The sequence below is a fragment of the Microtus ochrogaster genome, chromosome 1 (genome assembly GCF_000317375.1).
Source record: "Microtus ochrogaster isolate Prairie Vole_2 chromosome 1, MicOch1.0, whole genome shotgun sequence".
In the NCBI taxonomy this organism is placed as follows: domain Eukaryota; kingdom Metazoa; phylum Chordata; class Mammalia; order Rodentia; family Cricetidae; genus Microtus; species Microtus ochrogaster.
In genome coordinates, this window is record NC_022009.1 from 101,156,681 (window position 1) to 101,168,410 (window position 11,730).

At 45.6% G+C, this 11,730-nt stretch overlaps 1 protein-coding gene across 1 annotated transcript in view; it reads left to right on the top strand.

Annotated features, from left to right (window-relative positions):
• Noct (nocturnin) overlaps positions 1 to 11,730 on the top strand; it is a 20,195-nt gene that overhangs the window by 1,036 nt on the left and 7,429 nt on the right. The window contains exon 2 of the mRNA XM_026783018.1: positions 1 to 94. This exon is cut by the window's left edge and continues 25 nt beyond it. Within this exon, the coding sequence (XP_026638819.1) occupies positions 1 to 94 (94 nt within the window). The remainder of the gene's footprint in view (positions 95 to 11,730) is intronic.

Here is an 11,730-nt window from a genome sequence, read left to right on the forward strand (position 1 = left end):
CGCACGCTCGCCCCGCCGGTGCTCGGACCCCGGCCCGCGTCCCCGCGACTGCAGGCGGCGGCCTCGGGCGCCGCTAGGTCGCGTCCCCGGACAGGTGAGTGAGAGCGCCGAATGAATGGGCGGCTGCGGGTGCCGGTCCCCCGCGTCTGGTCGCGGCGGGGAGGAAGCGGGGCGCCGCTCAGGGTGCCGGCTTCGGTATTTTTATCTCATCTACCTGAAGCCCCAGAGGCCACAGTCACCGCCAGATGCTTGCATCTTTTGCTTTATTTTACCCCCGGATGCAGGGTAGTTACGCTTCGCTTGCCCAGATGCTTATGAGCATCTTTGGTTGGGGGGGGGGGAGCTGAAAATGATTCTTGATCGTGGGTTTGAGGGCCTACGGGCACCCTATCTTCTTTAATCCGCGTTAGTATCAGCACATGTTGACTTTTTACGGTTTTCTTTTTTTGGAGGGGGTGGGTTGGGGGCTTCCACTCTTAATTAAATCCCTGGGTGAAGAAATTGTAAATCAGCCTTTCACCAAACGCCAGCCCTATATATCACCCTTGTGTTCTGAGAGTCCTCTTTCTGCCTAAGGGCAGATTGCTGCGACTATAAACTACACACAAATTAAGTATGGCTTTTAAATTAATAGTTTCCCCCTCAAATCAAAGCAATTATTTCATGTAGTTTCTCCTTCAAAACTAGCAATTGCTCCGTAATATTTTTCTAGAAAGTGTAATTTGCTTCTTACCTCAAATTAGGTTATTGCCGTCTAACACATCTGTATGGCCATCCTTATTTTACTAGGGTACATTTTGGTGGAGTTTTGGATTGGTTAAAGGACAGATTGCACAGTAGGAAGTATAGGTTCATTGAAGCTTTCTTGTTTTTACAAGACAGGTTCTCGACATGCGCCTCTGACTCTCCTTCCTTGAACTGAATTATGTACACCACAGGCTGGGCTCGAACCTCTACCTCCCTAGCAATGGGATCAGAGGAGGGCTGCCACCACCACCCTGGTGAAGCTGGTTGAAGCCAAAACCTTAAACCATAATCACATTTTTGGCAGACATTTTGAGTGCTTTTTTTTTTTTTAATTAATGTGTTAAATGGGTGTGGTGGCGCACACCTGTAATCCCAGCACTCAGGAGGCAAAAACAGGAGGATCAAGATTTGGAGTGCCCTCCCACCCCGATACCAAAGTAAAAATTAGGATGTTGAACTGCTTTAGAGATGGTGAACTTTTGAGAATCCAGAGCCATGCCCCCACCTCCAGGTCTGTAGAAATTTGGCACATTATGAACTAACTGTTGGGATGTGTATCACCAATAACTGGATTTGGTTGTTTTCAAGAGGAACATTGTTAGGTTAGAGGGTGGGAAAGTTGTCTGGTACCAGCTCAAATTTTAAATCCCGCCCCTCCCTTCAGAAACGTCATTAAACACATCTGTGAACACAGGTAGCTTGTGATACAGATGCAGAAGAACTGGATAATGGGGGCCGAGTATTTGCAGTGTCAGGCTTCGTAGGATGGCTTATGCATGTCCAGAGGCAGAGGCAGGTGGCTGGCTCTCTTAAATTGAAGACAGCCTGGTCAACAGAGTTTCAGGACAGCCAGGGCCACACTGAGAAACCCTGGGGCTGGCACAGTTGGGGAAGGGGAGGAGAAAACCCTTGGTTTTGTGAGTTTTTATCCATAGGGTGGGGAAGTGATAGGCTTTAGCACGCACCAAGCCCTAAATTCAGTCTCTGGCAACAAAGAAGGAACTTGTGGGATTGCCCTGTACTTACACTGTTTTAGACAGTACAGGAGGTGGGCAGCTTTCCTGTTTCTTGTAGTTCTCCCTTCAGCTGTTAGGGGGGAGATGTTGAGTTATTGCTCCTTCAGTAAGATCTTTCCACACTATCCCCGCCACAGGTGCTTTAATAGAGATTCTGTGATATATAATATTGAAGATTCTAGGCTTTAGGCTATTCAGAAGAGCTTTATATCCATTAAGAGGTAAGATTTGGGGCCAAAGAGATGGTTCGGATGGTAAAGATGCTTGCTACCAAGTCTGAAGACCTAAGTTCAATTCCAGGGACCCCCGTGGTGGAAGGACTAACTAACTCCTCCTCCAAGGTGTCCTTTGGCATCTACGTGTGCCTGCACACATACAACAAAGAGTAATTTTCAGACTGGTGAGATTTAAGCAGATTTGGTGAGGGGTTTTTTGGTTCTTCTTTGACACAAGGTATTAATGTATATAGCCTTTACTGTCCTGGATCTCTGCATTCAAGTCTTGTGTTACTTGGCTAGTAGCTTTTTAATTCAAGGCTAGCCTGGGCTGTCAGTAATGAGTTCCAGAACTGTGTGTACTTCTCATTTCTCCTTAAGGGAGGGGGTTTTCAATCAGATTTGGTTTTGTTTTGTTTTTTTGAGACAGGGTTTCTCTGTGACTTTGAAGCCTCTCCTGGAACTAGCTCTTGTTAGACCAAGTGCTGGGAGGCAGAGGCAGGCGGATCTGAGATTGAGGCCAGCCTGGTTTGCGGAGCTAGTTCAAGAACAACCAGAGAAACCCTGTCTCAAAAAACAAGCAAACAAAAAAAAATGAATGGTTGTACCCAGGTTCCATATTATTAAAGAGAAATAGCAGAACCCCAAAGTCCTTTATTTCTTCTTGCTCACTTTTTAAATCATTTTGAAATCTTCATGTGTTTTGTATGCCACACGCGTGGGAGTACCTGAGGAGACCAGAAGAGGGCATCATATCCAGGGGCTGGAGCTAGGGATGGTTCTGCGACCACCTGATCTCAGAGAATCCTGAAGAGCTGCAGGACTCTGACTGCTGAGCTGTCTCCAGCCCCTCCACCTTCGCTTTTCTCTCTTAGGGTTAGACCTAGACCCTTGCTCGTGCTAAGTAGATTTTTTTTCTTTTTGAGAAAGGGTCTCGTGTTGTCCAGGCTGATCTTAAACTTTCTTTGTGGCCACAGATAACCTTAATCTTCTGATTATTCCTTTACCCACAAAATGGCAAGGGTTATAGACATGGGCCACTAGGCCAAGCAAGCAAGTTGTCCCAGACTTGTTCAGAAGGCCTTGACGGAGCTAAAAGCTGCTCCACCTCTGAGGAGCAGCAGCAAGTCCCCCAACACATTCATGTCTCACTTGCATTCAGCCATTGGATGTACTTAGGGAGCACAGCCCCTTTGAGTTCCCACATACTACATCGCATGGGTTTAAAAGGGACCCTTGGGGGATGATCTTAGCAGCCATGCCACTCTCTCTAAAGCAAAGACAGCATCCCTCAATGAGGCAGCAGTTGCTGGCTGTGCCGTAGTCACCTGTGGGCTTGGAAATGCTGTTCTCCTGTCTCTCACTCCTCGTTGGTTCATGAAGAGTTAGCTGGATCGGTGTTCACCGCTGGAACACTGCTTTTTTTTAGTTCAGTTCAGTTTGAGAAGTAAATACCAGCTCAGTTGAGAAGCAGCTTTATTTAGTAGGCTCCTAAGCTATGTGAGGAAGCTGTTTATGAGAAAGAAGGAACAGGAAAGCTTGTAATTTATCAGACTTCTATAGAGTAAATGCTTTTCTTGTGGAGAACTGAGGTAGCGTTTCCCTGTAGTGTTCAATGGTAAGTTTAAGTATAGGCCAGGGCTGGGGGGCGGGTGTGTTAATAACCATGGCTCTAGAATCAAAATCAATGCATGGACATTTGCAAATCCTTTGACCTTGCTGACTGTGTCTTCTAGAATTGATTAGCACATCAGCTGATAGCACTGTATCTACAAACTGAGGAACTGAATACCTACTGGTCCACATGCTGTTCCAGCAGGACTTGAACGGTCATTGCTGCCGGATTTGTTGGGGTAGAACTTTGAAGCCGTGGAAGAAGAGAGTGCCCACTGGAGATGGGGTAGTGGTGGGACAGGGAGAACACTTCTGGAAATGCAAAAAGACACCTGATGAATTCTGTTCAGCAAGTGTCTCCCGTGCTTCCGCAGGGTTGGGGCCATTTTCTGAGCTTTACCATGCTTTTCCAAGGGACTCCTTTTTTTTCTCTCTAATCTTATTTTGTTTATGGCTATTTTGCTTGCATTTATGTCCGTGCACCATGTACACGGGCGTCTGAGGAGGTCAGAAGATCCTGAATTCCCTGGAATTGGAGTTACTGGGTGGTTGTAAGCCACTATATAGGCCCTGAGGAAGAGCAGCAAGAACCTTACCTTCAACCCCAGCTGCTACTTAGAAGTGTAAGGCACATGGAGAAGATTCTGAAAGAACGGGCTTTGCCTGAAAGAGAACTGTCCTAGTGTCTTGGAAAGAGGAGGAAGAAGGGAGACATGACAGCCGCATGTTAAAGGTTACCTCTGACTCTCAGAACTTACAGGGCTTCCGTAGCCTCTTAAATCGTGGTCATTGTACTTCAGGAAATACTTGAAACTTGAGGAATGATCCACCTGGGTGTTTAGCCCAGGTAAAACCATTTGGTAAGCAAGTTGTTTTATCCCGGTTGTCTTTGTTGGGTTTTGTTGGGTTTTGACTTGGGAGCCTCCCTTACACCTGGCAGACGATTCTGAGGTACTGACCTATATCCCTAGCCTTTAGATTTGTTAGGTTCTATACCAGGGTCTTCCTGTAGAAGGAAAACAAATGGCCTTGAGTAACACTTGAAACACTCAGAGATTAGACCAGCGTGTTCGGAGAAAGATGAAGAGTGCAAACGTTCAATGAACATTTTCTTTTTCCCCCGTGTCCAGAAATGTCAGGGGCCCGCTCAGGTTTTCTGAACTTTGATAGCTGTAAGTTGAGCCTGGACATTTGGGGATGTTCTGGCATGACTGTGTGGAGGGTTTAAGGAGACTCACTTCACAAAGGACTTTAGAAGCCTGCCTACATTTTTTATTGATGCAAGGTTTTTTTTTCCAGAGAAGGTTGTATTTGGGCCTTAAGCTTTTGAAAATAAAGTTTAGAAACGTAGTATATGAATAACCACATGAATATTCTATCAGACCCTAAAAAATTAACATATTGATGCATTTATGACACCTTTATAAACATTAGACTTCTTACTTTTTTTTTTTAAATTTTCGAGACAGGGTTTCTCTGTAGCTTTTGGTTCCTGTCCTGGAACTAGCTCTTGTAGACCAGGCTGGCCTCGAACTCACAGAGATCTGCCTGCCTCTGCCTCCCGAGTGCTGGGATTAAAGGCGTGCGCCACCACCGCCCGGCTCTTTATAAACATTAGAGATTGGTATGAGCTGGTAGGGTGTGTGGAAAACGGGAAAAAGTCTCTCCCCAACCCTTTTTTGAGACAGGGTTTCTCTGTGGCTTTGGAGCCTGTCCTGGAACTAGCTCTGTAGACCAGGCTGGTCCCAAACTCACAGATCCGCCCGCCTCTGCCTGCCTCTGCCTCCCGAGTGCTGGGATTAAAGGCGTGCGCCTCCACCGCCCGGCTTATAGTCACTTTTCCTGCGTCTTGAGAATTTGAGTAGTGTGAGCATCCGTGGAAGAAGGATCAGTGTTCTCACTATACAGCCAGTCTAAGGCCGGCCTGGGAAGTGTGAGATCCTGTCTCTAAAGCCAGAGAATGTTACTCATTGGTACAGCTCTTCCTTCAGTACAGCAAGAAGGGTTAGGATGACGATTCTGGAAAGTCCCTTAGTCCTAGAGCATTGTTTCTCAGCCTTCCTGTGTCTCCCTTTTTATCTGCCCTTCCTACAACTCTTTAATCCGGTGCTGGACATTGAATCCTGTGCCTCTTGCACGCTAGGTGAACACTGCCACTGAACTACCTTCCCAGTTTGCCTGGCTCTAAGTGGGAAGGGCATCTGGAAAGTTGCAGTTAGTAGGCCTCTCTGTAGAATGAGAAAGCCAGTGGAGACCACTCTGTATGCCAAAGGTAAGGGAAGCTGCCTTCCTTCCTTCTGTGTTCTTCGTCATAACACTTCATTTTCCTGCTCAGAAATACCCTTGAAAAGTGAGCTTGTGGACCAGACCTCAAGAGGCTGAGGCCAGAAGATGTCATGTTTGAGGCCTGCCTAGTCTGCATAACACAAACAGCAACTCCAAACAGCAGCAACACAAATCGGGGAAATCTAAACAAATATGCCCTGGATGTTGTTCCTGGATTGCTTCTGATCAAGTCTGCTTCACTTTGAGGACAGGACAGGCGCTTGCAAGACCTAAGATAATAGCACCCACTTTTCTCTAGAGCTTAAGCTGATTCTTACAAGCAAAAACCTTGTATCTATGAGAAAGAAGGGCAGGCTGAGACTAGTGCAGCTGTTTAAAATTTCTCTCTTAGATATAGGGTTTGTTTGCTTGTGTGTATGTGTCTGTACACGCGTGTAGATTCCTGAGGCAGTCATAGGAGTATATTGGGTCCCGTTGAGCTGGAGTTACAGGAGGTTGTGAGCAGCACTATATGGGTCCCAAGAATTTGGCTTCTGATATTGATTGATCCTTTTAATTTTCTTAGATCTATTTATGTGTATGAATGGTTTGCCTGAGTATATGTATGTGTGACACATGTGTGCCTGGTACCTTAGGAAGTCAAAAGATGGTCTCATCTGCAGGAGCTACAGTTACAGATGCTTGTGAGTCCCTGTGTGCTAGGATCCAGACCCAGCTCATCTGTGAGAGCAGTTAGCACTCTTCATCACAGAGGCATCTCTCCAGCCCTAAAGTTTTTGGAATGTACTTTATTCTTTGGTTTCTTGAGATAGGGTTTCTCAGTAGCTTTGGAGCCAGTCCTGGAACTCACTCTGTAGACCAGGTCGGTCTCGATCTCACAGAGATCCACCTGCCTCTGCCTCCTGAGTACTGGGATTAAAGGCATGCGCCACCACCACCCAGTAGGTGCTTTATTAAAAAGATTTTAGGAAGGGTAGATAGTGAAGGTGGGGGAGCTGGAGAGATGACTCAGTATTTAAGTGCACTGACTGCTCTTCCAGAGGTCCTGAGTTCAACTCCCAGCAACCACATGCTGGTTCACAACCATCTATAATGAGATCTGGTGCCCTCTTCTGTCCTGCAAGCATACATGTAGACAGAACACGGTATACATAATAAATTTTGTTTACAAAAGGATTTTTTCTATATGTGTGTGTGTTTATATTGCTACCTTGATCTAGAACCAACAGGCCTAGTGAGTTATTTGTGGTGTGCCAGATAACGAATTTCCATTTTAAAAAATAATTTACAGTTTTGCTTTAGTTGTGTCTTCCTGTTTGTGACATGTCTCATTGAATAGCCTAGTGAAATTCACTTGTGTGGCTTAGACTGCCTTCCCACTTAATATGTACTAAAGATTGGCTTCAAACCTCTTGTCATCTAGCTTAACGTCCCAAATGCTTCCAGCCACGTGCTGCCACCCCGAGAAGGCCCTGGGCATTCCTGTAGTGAAAATGTTTCTTAAGTGACAGAAAACTTGGCTGATTTTATTGTATAGATGTGAACTCTGGGGCTGGGGGAGTGAAGCAGGAGACAAATAAAACAGACAAGTAAAACAAAGTCTTACTATGTAGGACTGTCAGGCCTGAGGCTTACTCAGTAGACCAGCCCAACCTTGAACTCCCAGAGCTTTACCTGCATCTGCTTCCCTAGTGCTAAGGTTAAATATGAGCAGCCATTCCCAGCTACAGTTTCATCTTAAAAGTTAAGACATGAGTTGGCAAACTTCCTGTGAAGACCCCCCAAACCTAGTAACTCTGTAAACCTCATCCGTGTCTAAACCTTGAGTTGCAGTGTGTGCGATTGATTCCACAGATAGTACGTAATATGTAACGTTTATGGACATTGAAATTTGAATTTCATGTCCTTTTCCATGTCGTGGTATATCACTGCCAGCTTTTTTTTTTTTTTTTCTCAATTGCTTATCGCTGTAGAAGTGATTTCATAGATTATTAGCAGCAGCACAGCGCCAGGGCAGCCACAGATCTAGGCTGCAGTTGTGGACCCTGTTGTAGAGAACTCAGCTGTCTGCTTTCCCAGCCGTGAAGGCACGGCATTCTTTGGAGCAGCTCCCCTATTAATGTTAGGGATGGGATGTCACCAGAGAGCATGCCCCAGTGTTAAAGGATTTCTTATGACTGAAGAGACGGCTCAGCCCTTTTCTGGAACATGGTTTGGCTTCCTCATCTGCTCTGCCTTTCTGCCTGCTGTTCTCGGATTGTGACACTGTGTCTAGGTGCGTGTATTTTTAGACACGTTAGATTGAGAGTTATGACCTTCACTGGATATCTCTGGAAATGCCACTCAGGTCACGACAGGGCTTTGTACACTGTGTGCTGTACCAGCGTGTGTGCAGTGACGTCGACCGAGGGAGGAGGCGAAACTTGACCTCTGATGACTCCTGGCACCAAACACAGGCTGCTTTGTGTGCCTGTCCCTCCCTGCAGGAGCCATTATGGTTGGAAATGCTGACACTCACAGTCCAAGGTGCAGCAGGTAACTTGCTCCAGGGCCCAGACTGCACTGACATCAGTAGGCACTTCTGGAATGGTGAGCGGTGAGGACCAGATTGCTGGGAAGCGTGGTGGGAACACAGAAGCAATCTGCACTTCTAACAGCCTGCTCTTTAAGCCCCAAGAGTGTATTTCATTAAACTAGAGAATGGCTAACGTTAAAGAAATCACTCAGATGTGCAAGATACATGCATCTATTCAGTCTTACAGAGCCAGAGCTGATTTATTTAAGTATAGTGCTAGAGACTGAACTCTGGGTCTTCTTGCTCATCCTGTGTAAGCAATTTATCACTTCCCAACATCATTCTTTTTTAATTAAAACTTAATTTTTTATTTTGCCATACTGTATGCATGCTCTGCCACCATACATCTCCAGCACTATTAACATTCCCTAAAGCACTGTGCTGTGTTCTGCCCCTGCCCTTGTGCTAGCTGTTCACAGTGTACACTTTAACACTTGGGTTCTCAAAGGAAAAATGGTTCAAATGTCCAAGGACAACTAAAGTTTAAAAAAATCTGGTAGGATCCAGTCATTGGTGGTACATGCCTTTAATCCCAGCATTTGGGAGACAGAGACAGCCAGATCTCTGAGTTCCAGGACAGCCAGGGTCACAGAGAAACCCTGTCTTATATATAACAAACAGCAAAGCCAGTAATGTCTGGGCATAGACCTAGAAATGGGTGCTTGATTATTGGATTTCTTAAAAACATGCAGTATAGTCAGCACCACAGGAGGATATTTTTCGTGAGCTTTCACCTACTTCCCTGAAGTCTTTCACGTCTATTTTGGAACCTACTCTAATACGCCTAATGAGAAAATTAGCTGCCAAATTAGCCTTTTCAACTTTTTGAAGTAGTTCAGTACATGGCCAGCAGATGGCAGCATTGGGCTGCTGGTACTTGTCGTTTATAGTGGTGTCTGTTTCATTGTTCCAGGTTTTCTTGGGCCCAAGGTTGATCAGCTTCCAAATCCCCTTAAGTGTGTGCCTAAGACAATCCTGGATTTTGCTCACTCTTTACCTTTTAGTCTTTTTAGTTGGGTCGTGCTGGAGATACTAACCTCAAACTGAGGACAGTATCTGCTGACTGGACAGCTGGGCACAAACAGTAGTTGCTGGATTACTAGAGCATGGCGAGGTGTCTTCTGGTGATTTGCTCTTAGGACTTGGGTAGGACCAGTCGTCAGTTTAGGTCTCGACTAATGAGGTTGCCCCCAGAGACCTATTTAGAAAGGAAAAGCTATCTGTTTAAATCACCATCCTGTCCCGCACAGCTGGGAGCTGTTAAGCACAGTCACACACTTGCCTAGTAGATACAAAGTCCGGGGTACAATCTCTGTCTCTGAAGAGGAAGCTCCAGATAAAGATAGATATTTAGTCCCCTCTCCGGGCGGTGGTGGTGTGTTTGACTGGCTCTAGGTCTGTAACCCTGGCTCCCTTGGGACAACATAAACCAGGCTGGCTTTGGACTCAAGCACTCTTAACCTCTGCCTCAAGTGCTATGACCAAAGTCTGTACTTAATTTACTTATTTATTGGTTTTTCGAGACAGGGTTTTTCTGTAGCTTCGGAGCCTGTTCTGGAACTAGCTCTATAGACCAGGCTGGCTTTGAACACACAGAGATCCACCTACCTCTGCCTGGGATTAAAGGTGTGTGCCACTAACGCCTGCCTCCAAAGTCTGTCCAGTGACGAACTTAATTACATCCCCTTAGCAGGATAGTCCCAGCCCTTGGAGGTGGAGGCAGGAGTATTAGGAATTCAGGCCAAATTCTCTTCAAAAACCAGTTTGAAACCAACCTGGGCTACTAGAGACCCCAAGACTCTATTTCAAACAACAAAATTCCCTTGATTCTCTGTGTATCTTTGATTGTTTTGAGACAGCCAAAGTTGTCTTTGAACTCCTATCCAGGAATACAAAATGGGGTTCGCTGCTAGGAGTACCACATCGTCTGAGGAATAACTAGATGGTGCAAAAAGACAATCTTGAATTCCATCCGCCCTGCACTGCCACCCCAATAAAATGTAAAGAAAAGTTTAGGCAAAAATGGTTTAGATCTGTGTCATATTTTATCTTCATAATCATCCTGAACTTAGAAGGATGAAGCATGGAAAGTAACTAGATGGCAGTGCAAACTGAATTGCCTGTTGACAGACAGCAGTTAGGGAAACAGCTGTGTAAAATTGGTTGCCGCCAGATAGTTGAGAAATCCAGCCTTCAGTAGGAGAAAGGGCAGGATTTCTTCAAGTTCTTGTGTGCTGGTAGATCTCAGCCTTGCTTGGAGTGCTGTGAAGAGCTTTAGACTAGTCCACACTCTCGGGTTGTATCAGAAGTGCAAGGGCTAACAGGGTGTATTTCTGAAGCTCCCAGCGATGGTGAGCCAGGCTGGGGGTCATCAGTCTGATTCTAGGTGATTCGTTGTGTTAATGTGTAGGGCTAGAGACATGCTGCGTGAGGTGTGATGTGGTCAGATGCTTATTTGTTGCACGGAATGGTGCTGTTGGGTTACCCATGGCAACGGGCTTAAAGTTAGGCTAGATCTAGTTGATGGCATTTTCCGTTCACGGTAAGCCAATTTAGGAGCTGAGGTGAACTGTCAAACTTGCCTGTTCACTTTTTGGTTTTTCGAGACGGGGTTTCCCTGTGTAGCAGTCCTAGCTGTCCGGAAACTAGCTCTTGTAGACCACGCTGGGCTCAAACTCACAGGGATTTGCCTGCCTCTGCCTCCTGAGTGCTGGGATTAAAGGCGTGTGCCACCACCACCCAGCCCTTTTTTTTTTTTTTTTTTTTGTATTTTTCGAGACAGGGTTTCTCCATAGCTTTTTGGTCCTGTTGTTCATTTTTGACCACCATAATTTTACCAAGAGATGGCCCAAGGAGAAATTGGCAGAGTACTTTTCAATAAAAATAAAAGCAATACCATCAACCTCCGTGCTGGCTCTTTGCATTCTGTGGGGTGTAGCTCAGTAGTAGAGCACTGGCCTAGCAGTTTCTGTCCCAACCAATAACCGTAACGGCCTGTGACAACTCACCCTGTGCTCAGATGGTGGATCTGAATACCACTTTAATCTTGGAATGTACTTGAGTTTTCTCTTGAATACATGCTTGTAAGTAAAACTATTGTGCCAACCTGCTTTCCACTTTTTAAAATAATAACCAAGTATTTTCAGAACAGCTATACCATTTTAAATTTGCACCAAATAATAAACTGTCCATAGGTGCTTGGCCCCAATTAGCCTTTTATGGTTCGTGCTTTTGAGTGCTGTGTGGTGTAAGAACTCTGTCTAACTTACAGGATTTT